Source organism: Aptenodytes forsteri, unplaced genomic scaffold, assembly GCF_000699145.1.
Source record: "Aptenodytes forsteri isolate BGI_AS27 unplaced genomic scaffold, ASM69914v1 Scaffold164, whole genome shotgun sequence".
NCBI lineage: Eukaryota > Metazoa > Chordata > Aves > Sphenisciformes > Spheniscidae > Aptenodytes > Aptenodytes forsteri.
Genome location: NW_008795527.1, coordinates 5,718,808 through 5,740,934, shown reverse-complemented (window position 1 = coordinate 5,740,934; position 22,127 = coordinate 5,718,808). Strand labels below are relative to the sequence as shown.

Below are 22,127 nucleotides of genomic sequence, written 5' to 3'. Positions count from 1 at the left end.
TGCGGCTGGGGTAGCCCCCCCCCGCCCCCGCCCCGATGTATAGGATTTGTAGGGCGTATCATTAGCTTTTTGAAGTAAAACTGCTGTTGGTAAGAAGAGCTTTGATACAACACCATTCACAAGGTGACTTGAAGCTAGGATGAATTCACTGTCTTGCTAACAATGCATAATCTGATAAGGTCTATAGGTGTTGGCCATGTAGCTGAAGAAGTTAGTGAAGATTAACATGTAGATAGTACAGCAGTAACATGTCAAAACATGTTAGCTTCCCTTTTTAGGAAGGGAGGGAGAAGAGCCATCCACCAAGATCCTGTCTGCCTCCGAAGAGGACAGCACCTGGCCACGGACTTGTTCAGTTAATATGAACCTGCAAGCATGTGTATTTGTCACCAGTGTGAGGCATCACACTGCTCACAGCTCATTATGTTTTGCTGTATTGGTATGCAATATATTCAGGGATTTCTAGTATCCTTGCCTCCAACTTCCATAGTCATCTTGATCCCATGCAACAGCAACTCTTGTAACGGGATCATCACAGGAAGCTGTTGGAAACTTCAATAATTACTAATTTATTACTAATTTATATCCTGCTATAGTTTTTACAGTCCAGCTGAAGTGAAGAATACTACCATTATAAGAAAAGTGTGATTTGTCCAGTGCATTTCTACAATCCTTAAAACAGGGGAAGGGGAATCTAACGTTGTAAAAGAGAAAAAGTGATTTTCCTATTATTTCACTTAGAGAAACATTGTATCAGAGTAAGTTAAGGGTGGGGGTGTGTGATACATAGTGACAGAAAAAACACTGTATTAATTATTTGCTTATTAAAGAAAAAAACCACCATTAACAGTTTAAAGAGTAATGCTTTCTTCACATTCAAAGTACACAACACAACTTGATACTGTGGTTATGAAGAAGAAAGTATTAAAGGTGAATTAACATCTACATTAACCTTTGCATCCGGAGGGAGTGGGCTGCTTTCTTTTATCCAACTTGTCCTAACACCTCCAACGAAAGGTAGAGTAGCATGACATTTCTGCGTGATTTTGATTAAAGATTTGGATTTTGAAACAGTGCAGTGTAATTCAGAATGCTTTAGTTGTAGAAACCTGTGTAACTCTAGCATTAAAAACCAGATTTTAGAAAGTACATGGCATTTGTAAATTGAAAGACTAGAATTCCAACAAACGCAGGTATGCTGTTATGTTACAAAAAAGATTTTTCTTTCAACCTCAGCTGTTACAGATTTTAAGACCTGTTACTATTGTTCCTTGTGGTGCAGTTAATGCAGCATTAGTTTCAGCAAGCAAACTATAGATCCTAACCTTTCTTTTGCTTTTTTTCTTGTTTCCTTTTTTCTTTGGCAGCCTCTAGTTCTTGTTTCTCATGAATTTCCTTCAGGGTCTTGCAGACTTTTTTGTGGGTAAACCAGTGTATTTTCTGGCAGTTCTGGTCGCAGTACATCACCTGAAAGTTACCAGAGCTATCAATTCATCTTTACATACTAAAAAGATACACGATATTCTTGTATTTCTTAGTGTACCAAGTTAAATCTCTCTATGTATATTACTTAATGGTATTTTTAAGCAATTTGTAAGGTCATATGGAGTGATTCTAACCTATATAAAACTCTACAAAGAATAGTTTGTTTTGTTAACTCTAAACATACAGAAATTTTACTCTTTCTTAATTCTTAAACATACACACTTGGAAATCCAAGTACTCCTACTTGTGAATTTCAGGCATTTCTCCCAGAAGTAGATGGCTTGCACGTTTTCAGTGTAGGCATACACGCCATTCCTCGTAAGTCTACACAGTAAATGGTCAAGCATTCAAAATCCTCAGCACCTCAGTGGCACTATTTTTTGTGATTCATTATAACTATTTATGGATTCTTACCATTTTACATACTGAACATCTTTTGCCTGCTCCCTTTCCCCCACAAGTTGTACAGAATTCAGCATCCACAAAACCCACTTGGCCAGTAATAGCTTGTGTAAGTACAGAAAAAGCTGTAGGATCGGAACCCTGAAAGGTAAGACAGGAGGTGGTAATGAGATTAAAAAACAACACTATCATAAAGAGGGACACGCAAGAGAGAAATAAAACAAGCAATGCAAGCTTCCAGGCGGCCAGCTGCAGTCTCGCTGAAGATGCCATAGCAGCAAGAACATAAAACTAAATCATAGAACTTCAACTAACTAACATGCACAACCTAAATAAAACTAAATCATAGAACTTCAACTAACATGCACAACCTAGCATTTGTACAGTTAGATAAATTTTTATATATAACTTAGTCTTTAGCTTCTGTAGAAGAGAGGATAAAAATTATCATTTTTTACTCTGTAAATTATTAATAATACTATTCATGAACTCAGTGTTCTTTACACACTGTCATCCACTTGTAGATCACATGCAGCAGGTTTTTGCAGCTTAGTCTCTGTGCTGGCACACAGAAAGATATTTTGCTTGTCACTGAAATACTGTTGTGCTCAGTGTACTCAGATACTACAGACCAAATGGTCAGAACTTGGAATCTTCAAAACAATTATTTGCATATTATTATTTAGATATTATTTGCAGTATCTTTCCCATGCAATACAAGCAGTAAGATTTAGTATATTTTACTGGTAACCATAAATTACAACTATTCTTTTGGGCAATGATATAAACACTAGAGGAAAAACATGCCAAGTTGCTCCAGCTCTGAGTAAATCCTTAAACTGTTAGTCTATCATGGAATATGCACAATCATAACTACTACGGCAATGCTGAGATGCCCAGACTGAATCCAAGTAATTGTGCATGCCAAAGGTCATGGCCTCCCAGACAATTAAAAATTTATAGCATCTCCTCCTTCCCAGTTCTGCATAATGGACAGAAATCCAATGCAACAAACTGTATTTCTTTAAAGGGAGAAGGCAGAAAAGACTGCAAGCTCTTCTAAGAAAAAAGGGACAGGAAGGAAAATGTTTACTCTAAAGCAAGTCTTAATGCATCATGATGGCTTATGTTTTCACACTGTGTTTATTTTTCTGGCTTAGACAAACAGTAGGGATTGCATTAAGCCTCAGGACACTTTAGTAGACTGGAGCCACTTAAGATGGAGGCTATTTTTAATTCGCTCAGCATAATCCAAACGTGTCACAGAATTGTTCCACTTCCCCAGTGTTAGTGCACATAACATCTAGCTCTCAGAGACCAGAGAGAACGTTCTTAAAAAAGAGTAACAACTCTTGTGTACGATTTATTATGAACTAATTAATAGTACTATAATAAAGAGTGTGTTAGCAAAGATGTATGAGGAAAACTGAAGTTAGATTTTTTCTTCTAATTTTGATTTCCTACTTTAGATACACATTTTACTCTATATTGCATCATCTTGCCTCTCCCTGTGATAAAAGGAGCTTCACAGAATGTTTTCCCTTACTCTACCACCATATATTACCAACTTTTTGTGTACACTAGAAATGCATTAAATCTAGGAAATTATTTGATCTTAAATTGAATTTAGACATTGTGAAAAAAGAGCACAAAATGGGTTTCATCTGTGTCTGAATCTACAATTTGTAAAAGCAAATTGGCAAAGAAAAACTGAATAGACATCCCAGAGTAGGAAAAGAAAGCGCTGACACAGAAACAAACTGTTCCAGTCTTCTTTAAAAGCTGAGGTATTTAAGCATTCATTATGGGCATAGGAAAAAAACCTACTAGTTGATGTATTTTAGAGCATTTTCCTGCAATATGTAAAATAAAATTCCAGTCTGCCGAGAGTTCAGGGACATTCAAAAACCTTTGCTTAATATAATACATTGCAGAAGCTGAGAATCAGAAAGATGGCTGGCTTAGTTTAAACTGAATTTACTATGCAAGTTGCTTAGAAAGTATTTTCTTGACAGGAAAAACTTACTATTTCAACAGGAGCAATACTTCTCACGAGCTGCTGGAGCAACGTAGCTTCACAGTAAGGAAACTTTCGGATACTTTCTCGAATTAGCTTCTCTTGATATACAGGGAAACCATCTTTATCTCTCCCTTTCAAGAGACTGAATTTTTTAAAACCGAAGTAAAATAAGAAATCACATAGTAAATGTTCAAGAACAAATACACAGCATGCTGTACGCTGTCCTCCTGACTGTCCTTTTTCAAATTATAGAGAAGAATTATAATTTAAAATAATTCAACAACTTCAAATGCAAGTGTTTAAAATGCAAATTAAATTATTTTTATTCAAATGCACAATCATTATGAAATAGAAAATAACTAAATGTATGCTCTGAAACCACTACTTACTCATTCAGCCACCCAGAGAAAAATAATCATCTACAGGTAGACTAGTATCTACATCAGACTGAAGTAGCAAAATGCTTTGTTGTGTTTAAAAATGAGCATTGTAAAAATAGCACTGAAGAACATACAATACTTTAAAATACAAATTCTGCTTTACTTATGTTTAATAACGTGTTATAGTACTGATGCTTCTATATTTATCTGGTTGGCTCCTACTTTTTTATATGGATCACTGATGAACTATTTGATTTCAGTATGTGAAAGCTGACTTCATAATTTATTTTCAGCAGCATGTAGAAATCCATGGAGGTCTATGGGGAATGTGATCCTTCTAAAAACCAGGCCATTTACTTTGATACTTAAGATCAGGCAGCTGGTTTTGTAACTCTGAGCAGGTTCTGAAGGTCTAAGCGATTTAAGAGTCCAAGTCTCATCCAGAGCCAGTGGGATTTGCAGTTCTTGGTTGCTTAAGTGTTTTTGAAAAAAAATCTCACCCTGTATGACTGCTGGAGAGCAAAATGGCAAGAGAAATGTTCCCAGATGATCCATATTGGACATTGAGAAATTATTTTTTCAAGCCCATCACTCCCCTTTTTCTCCACCACATGTTGCTCTCTGCTGTTTCATAGTGTATGTCTGATTGCCAAGCTCTAACCAGTTCCAGCAGGGAGCTGAAACTCTAGGAATGTTTCCTTTGTACCCCAGAAAAGGACAATGCCACTTCAGACAGAAAAAAGGGCGTCAGTGCCACCCTGAAGTGACCGCAACTGGGATTATTTCAAAATTCAAAACTTGGCATAGCCTTTATCCAAGACAATCCAATCTATTATTACAGTTGTCTTTTTCTGATATCTGTAAAGCTGGTTCATACATATGCCTTCAGACCTTTCTGTAGAAATACGTACCTTTTGATAAATCCATCTAGTTTATCCTCTCGCTCTTTTAAGAATGTAATACATTTCTGGAAGATGCAACTGATGTAGTGCATTTTCATAGCAAGTACTTCATTCATATCTTTCTGCTTCATACATTTCTCACAAATTAGATCCAGAACCCTATAACATCTCTGCAGTGCTTCTACTTCGGCCAATAGAGGGTTCTCTTTTACCAGCAACACAATCTATGAGAAAGATTGACAAAAATGTAATCCAATTAGGAACTAGTATTTTTAAATTTGTACATTAGCATTAAAGGTTATATAGCTCATTGTAGCTAAATTTCAATGGAGTTTCTAATATTCCTCTACTTCCGCCTTATGCGGTCTTCCCCTTCTTTTTTCAGTCATTACTTAGTATTACTATTTAGTATACTGTAATTCACAGTTCCCATAAAAGGAACATTCAAAATTAAGACCGGTATTAAAAATAATACTGATTTTTCCAGAATAAGAACCTGAAGAATCAAAACCAGTTCAAAAGAAACAGTTACAGAAACTACCATACACTGTCCTAAAATCTCTTTCCTTTTGAACACCTAAAATAAACTGGACTTGTATGATTCAAGCAGTTTCACAGAACACATCAACCTCACATCTTGGAGTACTTCAGGTAGACTAGTAGAGCACTGAACTGACCATTTTAAGAGGAAACTGTATATTCTACTCACTAAATTCGCTGCCACTGGTGCATTACTGTTTGTATGTACCACAGATACCTGGCTGGCCACTGTTGGCAAATTCCTGACTTTGAACGGCAAGCCCCAGGAACTTGTCTTTGAATTTAGGTGTATTAATTTCTCTGAACTACACTGGAAGAGCAAACCAGAAAAGACACTATTTTCAGCAAATATGCTGAGAAGTAAAAATAAACATCTCTTGCCCATACTTTCAGAAACAGCAGCAGCAGTAGATGTTGCTATGGTGAACCAGTGATGAAGGTAGGAAGATGCATGCTGAGACAAGTATTGAGAGAACAACGAGATTTTGTTAAGATAGGAAATTGTTTTATGTTTCCACTTCAAGTGGGGCTAGGAAAAAAAGAAAGCTATTTATGGTTATTGATGCAAAAAATAAGAATCTCTGCACTTAAAGGTTTAGCTCAAGATTCTGGTGTATATAAACACTGAAATAGCTTCATTTTTTAGTCATGTCTAAACGTTGAGCCCCATTCTTTCTCATTTTCAGAAGTGTCTAAATTAATGGATAATGCTTTTGATCTCAATCGGACTCTGAAGAGTTGAATGCTTTCTGACATAAAGAAACAGTTCCCATGCCCACAAACGCATACAATTTACATATTACTCCACCTTAACAGGATGCATGTTAGTAGTAGTAATAATTTTATGTAGAGGCCCAGCTAATTTTACTGGCAGCTTTGGTTCTTTATCTAAGCCTTGTGGTTTAGTATAGTAGTCCAGCCTTTCACGTGGAAAGAAGTTGTTGATGACGGTCACACAGTCATGTTGACCTAGAGACACACAAGAAAAAAAAATCACCAATGAAATGAAATAATAACAAAAAAAGAGATCTAAAACCAAATCTAATATAAGCAATACAGGTGAGAATTACCCACACCGGAGCTTTGCACCGGTAACAGGCAACTCTTGCCATACTTTTACATTCAGTAAGTGTAACTTACTGACTCCCAGCAGGGAATGACTTCTTGAAACTTCATGTTGAGAACTCCATCCCCTTCCCGCATCCTCCTTCCCTGGTAAGCCAAAACTAAGAGAACAGGTATTTCTCCCCAAAGTTATACTATACTAGTAGTGTCACACTGGTGTTAAAATTTGTCAAGAAAAGTTCTCTCCACTTTGTACTTTCAAAAATTAATGACATTTGCACTGGGACTTGTAAGTTTTCAGACCTGAAACAGATAGTACTTTATTAACCTAAAGCAGGAGAAATTACAAGAACAGAACATGCTTAAAATTTACCAAAAAAAGGACTGTGATGAAAGCAACAAGATGAGAGAAGTTACACCCCCTTCTTGTTTTCTACATCTGACAAAATGATGGATTACTTGGCTAAAGGGAAAGTAAAATTTAGCTTCTCTAGTTCAGGATCACATTCTTTAAATTGACTGATTTATCTTGGCACTAATCCTATTAATCAGTAGAAGACACAGCCAACCAAATTCCAGCATTTAAAACCCTCCACTGTTTTGAAAGAGACTCTTCTAAGCTAATAGAGCACAGTGTAAGACAAATGACAGAGGAAGAAGTATCCCTACTTCCCACACACAGACAGATGAATTAATAGTGATTGGACAGAGAATAAAAAAGAACAGGAATGGATTCCAACGGTCAGACTTTTACAGAGTAGCATATCTCAGTATGCCTGAAAATATTTATTCTACCTTGGTGACGTGATGAGATTTTAAACAAGAATTCTCCAAAATTATGTTGGAGATAACATTCCCCACTCGCTAATAACTCAATTCAGCATCACATTGGAAAAGACTCTCCAAATCAAAAGTATAATTAATAGGAGTGGACTTCTCTGACATATTAACTGAATAGTTAAGGCTTTGCTGCTTGAACCTCAAGTGAGCAATGTCAATCTTTTCCTCTTTAAAAGACGAGAATGAGGTATGATTGAATTGAAACTGCACTAACTCACTATTCAAGGAAGTAAATCTAAATGGCAAGGTAGGCTCCTGAATCCAGAACACCTAACGGACTTGCAAGAGTGTTCTCGGACACTTAAACAATACGAGACGGTTGTGTTGAAGTGAAAATACAGGTCCTCACTTTGGTTGTTGGGAAGGTCATCTGGACAGCAATAGCTGAGTCATTAAAATGACTCCACTTTTCCTGGTAATATTTTATCACCCATCCTTGCTAGAAATAGAGAAAAAGTGGTATATTTGGGGATATTAATGCAGGAATCTCCCAGCACTGTCAAGATGGGTAAAGAAGTAGAAAGGGTTTAGAAAAAAAAGACAAGAAAAAGAAACATGACAGAAAAAAGCCTGGTTCCATGTTTTGCCCAGGATCACACAGCACACTGGAATGACAAATCTTTTATCTTGTTCTAGTTAAGTTCAGGTCAATAAGTACTGACTACGTCAGAACAGGTTCCAAGACTTCTCCCTCTTCCACATGCAGAGGGAGAAGGGCAGGAGGTGACTCACCGCCAGCACACAGCATGCTCAAGGCAAAGCTCAGATGAGAGTTCCTGACTCCTAGCGCTACGTCTGTTCCCTCCCACAAAGGAAGCTCCAATTATGCACTCTGTACTGCAGAAGCACGTACCGGCACTTCAGACACCTCAGATGTTACCAGCTTCCTCTTTGTCCTGGTTTCGGCAGGGATAGAGTTAATTTCCTTCCTAGTAGCTGGTACAGTGCTGTGTTTTGGATTTAGGGTGAGAACAATGTTGATAACACACTGATGTTTTAGTTGTTGCTAGACAGCGTTTACACTAGTCAAGGACTTTTCAGCTTCCCATGCTCTACCGACTGAGAAGGCTGGAGGTGCACAAGAAGCTGGGAGGGGGCACAGCCAGGACAGCTGACCCCAACTGGCCAAAGGGATATTCCATACCATGTGACGTCATGCTCAGTATATAAAGCTGGGGGAAGAAGAAGGAAGGGGGGGACGTTCGGAGCGATGGCATTTGTCTTCCCAAGTAACCGTTACGCGTGATGGAGCCCTGCTTTCCTGGAGATGGCTGAACACCTGCCTGCCGATGGGAAGCAGTGAATGAATTCCTTGTTTTGCTTTGCTTGCGTGCGCAGCTTTTGCTTTACCTATTAAGCTGTCTTTATCTCAACCCATGAGTTTTCTCACTTTTACCCTTCCGATTCTCTCCCCCATCCCACCAGGGGGGAGTGAGCGAGTGGCTGTGTGGTGCTTAGTTGCCGGGTGAGGTTAAACCACGACACTCTTACTATTTGCAAAGAGATGATATTGCAAAACCTTGCACACCTGGAGAACAGCAGCATCTATTCTTACAGATAAGATCATTTGTGCTTTTATGAAACAAAGCACGGGAATAGAACACAAATTGACTCTGTTATAGGATGAGATGTGGAAAAAAAGCTGAACAACTGTGTCCATTCAGAACAGGTCATTAAATAATGTTTTTCCAATAAAAAGCAGCAGAATCTAACATTTTACTTCTTTAGGAGTTTAAGAAATGATAATAGACTTTCACCTTACCCACAAAAGCAGCCATCTGAGCTGCTGTCCTTCCCACAGAGTTGACAACATCAGTCTCTGCTCCAGCATCTAACATCATCCAGGTGATTTCTTTGTTTCCTGAATTTGGGGGGAAGATATGGGGAATGAGAGAGAACAAACCAGAACTTGTAATTCTTTATGTTGTAGAAAAACAAGGAGTGAATTTCTTATAGACCAGGAATAACACTGAGGGAAATGAATGTTCTTAATGTCATTATTTTAAGAATGGATTAAAAGAAAGGCACAGTGCTGCCTCCTTATTTATGGTTCCAGAAGGTCAAATCAAAGTAAAAACTAAATTCAGGCAGGGTACAGCTCTGCTGTCTGTAATGCACAGTGTGGAGCTTATGGGAGTCATATGCATATAACTACACTAGAGCTTGGTCCCTCTAGATAGCAGTATAGGAGCAAATTCTACTAATCTAGTTTGACAGTTCAACTACAACATTTGCTATTCTAAGAAGAAAAACAAATCCAGTACTATTATGTAGCAGGAGCATAGAGAAGGGAACAGATTGTTCCTTTCGCGCAGTGGGAACTGGGTGTTCAGACTGGGCTAAAACCCAAGTAAAATGAAGCTAAAATTTGATGGGAAGATTAGATGACTTAATTGGTGCCCTTCAGAGACTAATAAGGACACTTGTCACCACTCATGCTGGTTCTGCTTTCAAAGGTATTCTTTCTTTATCAGTTTTTGTGCATATGCTAAGTACAGAAAAGCAAATATAAAAGAAGAAGGGAGTGGTGGATGGAAATGAATGTTTCTGATTTAAAAACAAAGGCATCATGTCAGTAGTGCTCATGTACCTTTTGCACTCACAGGTAACTGACCTTAAAGTCAACATTCAGAAGCATTCAAGCCCAGGATGACAGCTTAAAAGGTCAGCTGTGAGAAAACGGTAAAAATCCAGCATTTTCCATGAAGCTGCAGTAATTTAACAACCTCTAAGAGTTTGTTCCTATCTATCTGCTGCAGCTCTGACATTACTCAGTGCCACAGAATGCTGAAATTTCCCAAATCTTTTTACCAAAGTTTTAGCAGAAAAGCAATCCAATGATCCAGTTAAGGTTCATATACACACATATGCCTTTCTTTTTTCATACTTACGATGAAAGAAGGCAGAGTTTAAACTCTACCTGCTAAGAAATCTTACTTCCCTAGAATCTCCTTTTTGGGAAGACGTAAGTGGCCTAGTAGAAGATACTTAAAATAACCTAATATTCCCAAATCTAGTCTTTTTCCCAGAAGGAACAATGCTTTTTATGTAATGTCTTCTTCTCACTCAAGGAAATAATTATTCCTTTCATTGGGGAAAAAGAATAGCAAGAGGAAGGCTGCAAACCACCACTTGAAACAGGGAAGATACATACAGCTATAAGCACTCTCATGAAAAAAAAGTAAGGTGAGAGGGAAAATTAATGTGAGAAAACATGTTTTTAAAACTTACTAAATACATTTTTAAAAGTCCACAAGATAATGGCAAAAATAATGTAGGAGAAAGGCAAAATTTGAAAAATACTGGATTGATTTGACAAGCCTCAAATATTAATAAAAGCTACTGATTTGTAGTCCTAAAAAAAGGCAGTTTGGTGCAGCATCTTTTTCAGTGTAACACAGTATAATTAAACAGAACGTATCCCACTGCACACGGAAACAGTCTCAGGAGACTGAATTTTGAGATCTGACAAACACGACGAAGTACAGATAGACTATATGCTTCAAAATACTCAACAAAGTCAATTTTTATATGAAAAAGGATCCCAAGCCTGAACAGTAGCTATCCTGTTCCACTGTCCTGATGATTCTACTGGTCTTGACATATTCACATGGCTCACGTAAGTAACAGTAAACCTGAGTAATAGAAAGGTGTTGACATTTTCTTTAAATAATTAATTTATAGCAAATCGTACCTATCGATGTCATAAAAATCAGTGAGCTAAGTTTAGTAAGAAGTTACCTGAAAGTCCAGCAAACATCAAGGCAGTATATCCATGCTCATGTTCATTGCAGTTAACATCAGCCCCATGTCGCAAGAGCAGCCTGCACATGTCTATTTTCCCTTTGTACGCTGCATGCATTAGAGGGGTCATGCCATGCTAACAAAAGAAAGAAGTAGCGTACAACAAAGAATTAGTTATATCTCTTGATCTTCATACCACTGATAACTTTTACTTGTACATACATACTCAGTATAACTACCAAAGCCTCACATAATATTTAAGTTAGCAACAACAACAAAGTTCACAAAATCTTCCTGAAAAAATATGGTTACCAACTTGCAGTAGATTTTCCACTTCCATGTCACTTTTCTGATTATGCTGTGCTATGTATTTGAAAACAGACCAGTGTTGAATAAATGAAAACCATTTACTGCCGATTTGTCATTGGCCTTTTGTACAAGACATTAGTGTTAAAGACAACTAATGCTTCTGCTAGCGGGAAAAGCTTGTTTGAGAAAATTTGTTAGGTTCCTAAGTTATTTCTTTTCTCCCCTGCATTATATGATAAGCAACAAGAAAATTAGGAATAGGCTCTTGCTGTTTTTGCCATTACAAAGATTTGCAGTTTCTGAAACCCATCTTGCTCACTTTTAGTCACGATTACTGGTAATTGTGCTATCCTCCTCTCTCCCACTTATCCACCCTTTTGGTATTGTGTCTGTGATCTTACATCAGCCAGAGCTCTGAATGCCTGTGTAAGGATACACAGCTCTAGCTAGACTTTAGCAACCACACAGTCTCAAACCTTGCCTTTTGATAAACTGCACCAGAACAAAAAGGATTAGCTTCAGCAAGGGAGGCACTGAGTTTTTATTAGAGTTGCACTGGTGTAATTATAAATGCAAACCTGGGCAAACCCTAGGGGAAATTTTCAGAACTAGGGTGAATTGTTAGTGCAGGCTCTCTCCCTCTAAAAAGGGAAGGGAGAAGCACAGTTCTGTTTGAGAAAATTTCATGACATTCCATTTTTAGAATTTGATATGCCTTTTCCAATACGCTGTTTATTTTCACTTAACATCAAGTCAGGAATCATGTTATCAGCCAAGACATAGTACTTGCCCAAGAACATTCTCCAACACTGAATACAAGGGTGTGTTCCTTAGTCTGTCTGTGAAGGAAATCAAAATTGCATTTTCTTCCTTTTTTTTGCAGGTTAAGGCCGTGTGCATGAATACACTCATGTACACCATTACTGCAGCTCTGTAAACGCATGGTAATGTGATACTCTGAAATAATGTAATTGTCAGTTTGAGCCTTAATATATTTCTTGTTTCAATTTATGATAGAATAAAACCCAATTGAGTTAAATTTATCAGTATAATTTTCAAAAATATAAATTTCAAAAATTCCCTCCTAAAAGTGAGAGAAACTGGGAAAGTTAAAGTTATAATAATTTTTAAGTTATTATATTTTCATTATTCCCCATCCTAACTGAAAACAATAAAAAATTATTACTTGATGCACTATATTTTAGTAACCTGAAATATTTTGGTAAACTGCAATATAAACTGTCATTAAAGAAACAAAAGACCTGAAGAGATCACTTCACAAACATGAAACCAATTTGCCATTGTTTTTGCTAGGTTTCATTTGTGGTCCTATAAAGCTAAGTAAAGGCTTTCTATCCTAATATATAAAATGTTATATTATGCTATATTATGTTATATTATGTTATATTGACAGCAATTTTTATGGGCCAATCCCAGTCTGGAGTCCTAGTATAGATTTGCCTCCTTTAGCAGTGCAGAAAAGTACTGCTGTAAGGGGATATGAATGAACACCATAAGGTTTTTGACTGGAGAAGGAACTTTTAAGAAAACAATGACTTTAAGTTTGATTATATCTTGAATGCCAGTTGTTTCAATTAAAAAAATCTGTCTGAGGATTCTAGGACAAAGGAAAGCGTTGAGTTGGGTTTTTTTGTCATCCCCCTCTCCTGGGAAACTTTTTTTAAAAGCCTTTGATTAAATTTTGAAAGTGTCAGGCTGTGGGGTGGATAAAAAAAACCATATCAAGCAGAAAACGTGGACAGTTGTTAGAAAATTGGCTTTAAAGTCACACTAATATCAGCCTTTCACATTCACAGCAAACAAAAAAGGGACAGGCTAGACACAAGCTTAGCTGGAAAAGCTTGGTATCCTGTATTATGTTCCTATGCAGAAACTGAAATGACTGCAAATACTCTTCTCGGGCTGAATATCAAAGACAGCTCCAGTAACAGTTTGTTTTCTGACAGATGACATTTGGATTGTCAATACAACAGACTTAAAAGACTAAGCTAGCAGACAGTTTATTAAGCATACAGATGAAACAAATTATTTACTGTTCCAGTATGGAACATAGGATGAAGAATTCATTTTCTAGCAGCTACTATGTAACATTCTTCTGACGAAAAATCCAGTCTTTTAACCTCATTCCCTAGGACAAAAATGAATCTTTTCCAGTTCTGTTTACTTTGCAGGGACATTACATGATTTACAGGGAGCAAAATTAACATCTCCTGCCTTCTGCAGGGCTGTTAAGTATTCCCTGTATGTCTGACTGTACACGGGGAATAGAGTTTGCAGTGCCTCTAGAAATTGCTTGGCACCTCCCTTGACTAGGTTCTTCAGCTCATCAACCAACAAGGACTCCCCGGCACAACGGGTCTATGCCTCATGGCCCAGCCAGCCCAGCCATTACACACCACCCTTCCCAGTTCCTGATGTTGAAAATACACCAGAAGCAGACTGAGGGATGGGATTCCAAAAGCTAAGCTGACCTAATGCTGCCATGGTGGGGGAGCCAACTGAAGAAGAAAAAAATACTACCGCAGGGTCAGTGGGCTGAATCAGCTGACAAGGGAAGAAAAGGATGTGTAGGGAGGCAGGAGGGGCAGATGAGTACCAGAACGAGGGAGGGGTTGGACTCCACCGCCAGAAGTGGGGGAAGAAGAAAGGAGGTCAGTCTCTCTCTCTTCAGCACCTGGGAGTGGTGTGCTTCCACAGGATGAATAAAAACAAATTTATAAAGATAATAAACTGGAAAAGCAACCTTCTGCCTTCTAGGAACTACGGAGGAAGTTTTCAACAACACTGTTTCTCAACCTTCGTTGTCCAGAAGAATTGGGGAGCAGGGGATGGCCAGGGAGCAAGAGTTGGGACAAACAAAAAAAATACACAGACCATCTTGCATCCCAGTGACCTGTGCACATTTGGCAGAAAAACTGACTATGTTGCAAGCATTTAAACACTCATGCTGACTGTGTAAGAACACAGACATGATACATGTATATTTTTAAAAGCCATTGTTTTGTGGATAACACACTTGACGATTTGCTACTGAAGTAGCCACACAGACTCATGTTACTCACGAGAAAAGAGGAATCCAAGTGGTCCTAACATTCCCAGTGTTTTACACTTCTCATGCTCACTTCACCCTTCTACTCAACGGTGGAAACATGGCCAAGATGGCACACATGGACTGGATCACACTGGAGCGGCTCCCTCAGCAGGTATTGGGGTACACTATGACACTGCATGTGTGAACACTAGCTACCTAACTGGAGTTTAAGTCAGAGGTGATTTGGGTAAATAGAACCAGAAAAGAAAAGAAAAAACAAAACCAAAAGACTGTAAAAACCCTAGCTGAACAACTGTCGTAGACACTTGTGTGCTGACACTGTTAAAGCATCCACCTCTCCCTTTCCCAGCTCATTTTGCAATGAGGAACCCAGCCCCACATTAACGTGGAAAAAGTGCCTTATTTTATTCTTTAGATTCAGGCAACTATACCAGTTGTATTCATTCAGAAAATTACAAACTAAACACATAGACTGGAGGTTTGGCTTTTATTTGAGACAATATTTGGGAAGTTACTAAAAAGGAAAAATAGGATGCAACAAGAGCAGGTGTCACAGGGAACACAGAAATACTAGTTGAGGAATGTCTTCAAAATCAACTCTCCTAAATAAAAAGGAGGAGCACTACTGAAATCAGACCAACTCATTAAGACTAGTTCAGGTAGGTATTTCGAACTGGATTGCAAAAATGTCTCTGACTTCTAACAGAAATGGTACTGAATGCTGCTAGTCTAGAAACACGACTTGAATATTCACTGGATGAAAGCCTTTAGAAATTTCACCCTTAAAGCTTTTGAGTAAGGTTGCCCTTACCTATCTTAAACTTACTGTAAGCTGGATTTGGAAGGTAGTCAACAGATACATGCACAAGTAATTTTAGCTATAGCCAAGTATGAACTAATTAGAATATGAACTACTGTTCAGTGAGTTTAGATGTCGATCATAGCTATAGTTCTCCTCCTTTATAGTCATCCTGCTGAGCTGTTGGTTTCACATATGTAACACATTAGATTTCTCTGATGATCTTTCTATTCATCTGCAGCGATGAAAAGTTGAAGTCTGCATCAGTCAGCGACCTCAACTGAAACCAGATAATTCTTCATAGCTGTTGAATTTTCTCTGGTTTGTGTATTTTGAAATACTATGTAAAAAAACATCAAAAGACAGAACTCTTTCTCCTCAATAAAGGCCAAGGATCTGGGCATTTTCTGCTAGCATAGGAAGTTCATACTGGAATAGCAAGACAGATTAACTGAAGAACCCTCCATTGAACATAATCAGTACAAGTAAAGCTACACATCTCATACACTAATAAGCAGGCTGCTGCTGTAATTCCCAGAAAGTATTCAGTTCTGTAATTAGCATATGGAAGCGGACTGTTTCCAAAAGATGTATTTTATTACAGAAGTGAACAGCTGAATTACCAAACTAGAGGAAAAAAGTAATGCTGCTAATGCCAAATGATAGTTATGATAGTTCTGTATATAAGAAGATTATGAACGACCTTAATATTATTTTAAATACAGAAAAACCGTGAAGCCTTTTCAGGTCAAGTCTCTCTGCTTGATCTGCAGAAAATATGGGATTGTAGTACTACACTGCTCCTTTGCAACCTTAACTACCAACATGACTGGAGGAAAATTCCACGGCTAGAAATCCCATGCACTTCCTCTAGACTGCCTTTCCGTAATAAGATGAAATAATAAGGAAAGATCTTAGCCACACCCTGCAAATGGGTGGAGTTGAAGTCAGCAAATTGCCAACGTGAAGTCACAACACTATTTACAAGCTCTGTACTCCCAGGGAAAAGAAATTCCTGAACATTTTCTTCCATACTACGTTTCCAAATTAGCAACCACTCCAACTAAAATAGGACAAAAAATAACTAAGCAGTGTGCATTTAAATGAAATGTATTTGTGCTTATTTTGCATCCATTTCCATTGCCCATCTATTTGTCCTAATATTTTGGCACACCTGAGCTTAAATGCCCCAGAAGTTTTAAATTTGCCAGAGTCAAACTGTTAAAGACAAGTTTTGTGGAAGAGTTATGTATTTCTTTGTTTTCATAAAGACAGTGATTAAGCTTAAATACCCTTCCTTTCTTTGACTACCTAAATACACAAAGAAACAACAACAAAAAAACCTGATTCAGTCAGAAAAGATGCTGGATAAAACCAGGACCGTATCTGCTGGATACCTACAAACTTCTGGAAGATGGGCATCTGTGAAACCAATTTGAATAAATACTCTGCTTTCAAGTGGCCTACTGCTCTGGGTAGAGCACTGCAGATAGGAGGAGGTGAAAGGTGAGTCAGTCTTGGCACATGGGCAGGAAAAGCAAATAGACTTAAGAGGAGCGATTTTTTTATTTTTTAAATACATGTAACAACAGCAGAAGCAATGCTGAAACACTGTGTCCAGCTCATGCCTACATTTTTGAAGGAAGAAGCTGAAACAACTGGAAAGGATTCGGAAAAGAGCCATGATTATAGCTCAGTTACTGAAGAAACATAACTTTAGGCAAGATACTTAAAAAGTGAATGCATTTGGAGGATATTAAAATGTGACTTGGTCCTTGTCTGAAGGTACATAGAGGAAAGATTGCTGATTGTCAGTAGTTTTTAATCTAGAAAAAAGCAGATCTAAGCAGTTAGAATATATGGTCAAACCAAAAATTAAAGGGACATCTTATGTGTTTATTTTTTAAAATCAGGAAGTGCAATATGTTCTGGATGCTGTGGATTCTCCAGCCTGTGGAAATTATTAAATTGTGACTGCATGTTTGCTGTACCACAAATAGAAGAGAGAATTACATTAAACCTGTGCTCATTCTGTGGATTCTCTCATGTAAAAAGGACTTTAAGGAAGGAAATGAGTTCTTAGTTCCCAACTGAATTGTGCTCCCATTTCAATATCTAAGCATTCAATTTTCAGGGCTGTTTCCTCTTAACATTAATAAAATAAGTAGTAATATAAATAATAATGTGAATTTCAGCATAAACAGCTAAGGCAGCAGCAGAAGAAAATAAGACCTGATGCAGCCTCCAGTTGTGTCAACGCTGAATAACAGATGAAGCTAATGTTTAACAGGGGTTTCACACACTCTATTTATGTATAGATATTAGAATAACACATTAGAGAGAAAATGGTTTATAATAGAAAAACTCTAAAAGTTGACATGAGATGACTGATGGTTTAAGAATCCTAAACAAATCTGAACCCTTTCCTGTTCAATATGCATCATTACACACTCTTGGGGGTAAAAAGGAGACTGCAAGAAGTCCATTGCATGAACTTTTTAAGCCTTATGTGCCTTGGGTGTATTTAGTCAGATGTGAGCATTAGGCAAGTATTGTTAATACTGTTCTTCTTTAACGATAGCCTGAGGCATAACTGAGTTATGTTTTCTATTAATAAACCATATCCTCTCAACAGTAATCCTGCATGTTGCATTAATACTGCATCAAGGGTGCAGTCGTTCAGCACTAGTTCAGCAATTACACTAGAAGAAAAGCTTTTAAAGTCCATACAATAAAGCACACTTGCAAACACACTTACATTGAACCTTGTGTTCCTAAAGTTTACTGTAAAGCTTAGTTTGAGTAGTTTGTCCAAAGCTTGTTGAAATTCATACATTAGAAATTAAGGTTTAAATATTTAACTGTATTTAAGAACAATCAGAAAATGGATCTGTTGGCAGCACAAAAAAGGCTAACAACATTCCAGGAAGATAACCAGTAGATGAAGTGATAATTTTCCTCTATTCAGCATTCATGAGACCACATCTACAATACCCTGTCCAATTTTGGGCCTTCCAGTAGAACAAAGACATGGATAAACTGCAGTGAGTTCAGTGGAGTACCACCAAGACATGGTAGGAACTTGAGCACTTGTGCAGTGAAGAGAGGCTGCAGGAACTGGGCTTGTTCAGCCTGGAGAAGAGATGGCTTTGGTGGGACCCAACAGCAGCCTGCCAGTGCCTACAGGAAGATCACTGAGAAGACAGAGCCAAACTCTTCAGCTATGGTGGCAGGAGAGCAAGAGACAATGAGAGAAGTTGAAATAGCGGTTCAGACATAAGGGAAAAAACATTTTCACCATAAGCACAGTAAGGCAGTGGAATAAGTTGCCCAGAAGTATTGTGCAGTCTCCATCCTTGGAGGTTTACAAGGCCAGACAGGATAAAGCTCAGAGCAACCTCATGTGACCTCGGAGCTGAAGCTGCTTTGAGTGGGAGGGTGAACGAGAGACCTTCTGAGGTCCCTTCTAGCCTGAATTTCCCAGTGATCCTACAAAATGATAAAGCTGGGAAAAAAACACAAATTGACATTTAAATTGATAAATTACACATTGATCTAACATGCAAGCTGGCCAATTACAGTTTTGCTTCCATGTTACTCTTCATATTAATGTTGCACGCTTTAGAAAAACATTGTAAAAAGAAAAAGAAGAGGAAACATATAAACATCACACAAGGGTCCTTTCTCCACGAACTTCCTCCCATTTCAGGTAGCACTTAAGGATTTTACCTTCTACATGTCTATCACATCTGTCTCTGCAAAAGACTGTGTGTTTTCCACTTCTGACCTAGCCGCTCACTGAGTACGTTTATTGTTCTGCAAGGATAAGGCTTTGGGCGATGAGATGCAAGCGTGAGATGGGGACAGGCATTATTTATCCACACTATCTGCTGCTATCTAAGCAGAGGGACTACAGTTTGGTGGAGGTGACAAGAAGTCAGGGAGCACCCCCCACGTGTCTTGCTGCAGTGTTCATCTTACCTTACAGACACCAAAGTTCATGCAGGAGCTTGAGAGAAAATACAAACAGTGTAGTACTTTAAGTAACATTAATCTTTAAACTTTCTTAAAAAAAAGTAAAAGCGCTTCAAAGGTTCATCATTCAGCTGCAGGCTAGAAATATCTTCAGAATAACTCTGATTTCCAGGAGTCTGTATAGCAATGTTACTTAACAACAAGAAGGCCTTCAGACCTAGTATTTTCCTTGCTAAACCCAGCATAATGCTTGTACAGTTTCGCTGTACCTCATCCAAGCAATTGACACGGACATTCTTGCTGCCCAGTAGCCTTCCAGCCTCCTCGGTGTTTCCTTTAATTAAAAAAAAAAGACACAAAGAGAGAGAAGGGGTGGGGGGTGAGAAAGGGAATAAATTGAGAATCGAGAGGAAAAAGATCAGTTCCACTCCTGATTAGAATCAAAATCTTTGTAGATTAACCAGCTGGGATGTAGATTAACCACCAATAAGTCAATTGCACTTAGTGAAGAGGCTTAGGAATGAACAGTGTTCTGTTCTAGAAGCTAAAAGCCAAGAAGTCACAACATCAAAGAGTAGTCTGCGAGCATGCACTAGAAGTAAAAAAATCTATTTTTCGTGAAGTAACTGATCTCCACACACAAGAACAGGATGCTAATATGTTTCTTCATAAAGCGCATCAGAACAATTCTGAATGAGTAAAATGGTACTGAGCATTTTAACACATTCTGCACTTTGACCTCTTTTGGACCATCTTATGTCTAAAAGAGCTAAATTCTCACAAAAGGGAATTATCCCATTTCAAAGACTTTTATGGTCTGAATGAAACATGCTTTATAATTTACTCACGTTTCCTTTCCTGTTTAAATTTGAAACTTGCAACATTCCACCTCCCAGGTCCACAAAAATGGAAGGAATTTGCTTTTGGTAATGGAAAATAGAGGTGGAAAGGGCAAGGATGGAGGTAGCTTGATCACTGACATTTCTAAAAATTGTCAAATGCATAAGTAGACTGAGGTCTGAAAAAAAAAAAAACCAACTGCGCAAGGAAAAATAGGCCATAACTTTGTATTTTTCAATTTGCTACAAGAATCCTTTCAGTTAAGCCACAGATCTAAGAACCTGATTTAAAGCCCTTCGAAGGCCTATTCAGTAATGTCAATGCAACTTCAACAGACATTCAAACAAACAGAAATAAAAGAACATTCAAAGAGTCTAAGTTTGGGGAATGAAATTTATTGCAAATTAACAGAAACTTCTGATAACTGATTCAATCATAAGCAAAGCTCTTTCAGCAGTGATGTGCTTAATAAAAATAAGCATTACATCCCTGATTTTGATGACAGGCTTCATGTTTATCTTCACTATATCACAAGGAGGTGGGTGCTCTTCCAGCAAATTTTCAGCAAAGCAGCTCTTGCAACTTCAGTTTTGGCTCATTACAAATACTAGAAATAATTTCTTTTCATAAGCTTTTGGTGTGGTTTAACCATGCTAAACAAGTTTCTTTACCTGTTTTTCTTTAAATTAATTATTTTAGGGAAAAAAGCCAGTCACCTGAGTCACCTCACTTGATAAAGACCCAGTAAAATACACTGAATGACAGTCAGGGCACTGTCAACTAGCCTACTGCCCCCAAATATATATATATTTTTTTAAACATGTGAGAAGCTTTTTAGGACCTGGAGTAGTTTTCAGAAGAACATTCCAGCAAAAGAACAAGCATCAGAAAGAGCAAGTCTTCAAGGGGTGATCTTCAAAGTAAATTTTGATGCAAGTACAGCAAAGCAAAGTTGCATTTACAAGTTCAGGTTCTGTATGTCAAAACATTGAAGGATTTCCAAAGAAGATATTAAACTGACGGAAGTCAGACTTCTAGAATTGGCTAGAGCTTAAAGTTGGAGCCAGGCTGTTCATAGTGGTGCGTGGTAGGAGGCCGAGAGACAAAAGGCAGAAGTTAAAAGTAAAAGAAGCTTCAGACTGGATATAAGGAAAAACATTTTCACTATGAGGCCAGTAAGGCAGGAGAACAGGCTGCCCAGAGACACTGTGCAGTCTCCATCCTTGGAGGTTTTCAAGGCCTGATATGATAAAGCCCTGAGCAATCTTGTTTGACCTCACAGCTGACCTGTTTTGAGCAGGAGGTTGGCCTAGAGACCTCCTGAGGTCCCTTCCACCCTGAACCATCCCATGACCCTAAGCATAAGTATCAGGTAAGTTAGATAGAAGTGTCTGCAAGACGAAGGCCTGAAACTCTGATTAAGTGTCAATCTGAGTCAATCAAACTGATTCCGATCCACAATAAATGCATTGCTGACTGCCCTATGCTTGTGTCTCTGACACAGAGGAACATTTTAATGTCATTGAGAGTGAAGCCCCAAAACTATAAATAAAATTTCTTATGGGTTCAAATTGCCTCAAAACTACATATAGAAATGCATGGAGCACATCAGGTGTTTTTAGTTTACCTTCAAGTAACAAATCACAGAATCATAGAATGGTTTGGCTTGGAAGGGACCTTTAAAGGTCATCTAGTCCAACCCCTGCCATGGGCAGGGACATCTTCAACTAGATCAGGTTACTCAGAGCCCCGT

At 38.0% G+C, this 22,127-nt stretch overlaps 1 protein-coding gene across 1 annotated transcript in view; it reads right to left on the bottom strand.

Annotated features, from left to right (window-relative positions):
• Positions 1 to 22,127, bottom strand: part of ANKMY2 (ankyrin repeat and MYND domain containing 2) — a 31,714-nt gene that overhangs the window by 4,265 nt on the left and 5,322 nt on the right. Inside the window, exons 2-9 of the mRNA XM_009282092.1 lie at positions 19,804 to 19,868; positions 11,376 to 11,514; positions 9,397 to 9,495; positions 6,538 to 6,698; positions 5,199 to 5,413; positions 3,914 to 4,049; positions 1,900 to 2,028; positions 1,326 to 1,467 (exon numbers count right to left, since the gene is read on the bottom strand). Of these exons, the coding sequence (XP_009280367.1) occupies positions 1,326 to 1,467; positions 1,900 to 2,028; positions 3,914 to 4,049; positions 5,199 to 5,413; positions 6,538 to 6,698; positions 9,397 to 9,495; positions 11,376 to 11,514; positions 19,804 to 19,868 (1,086 nt within the window). The remainder of the gene's footprint in view (positions 1 to 1,325; positions 1,468 to 1,899; positions 2,029 to 3,913; positions 4,050 to 5,198; positions 5,414 to 6,537; positions 6,699 to 9,396; positions 9,496 to 11,375; positions 11,515 to 19,803; positions 19,869 to 22,127) is intronic.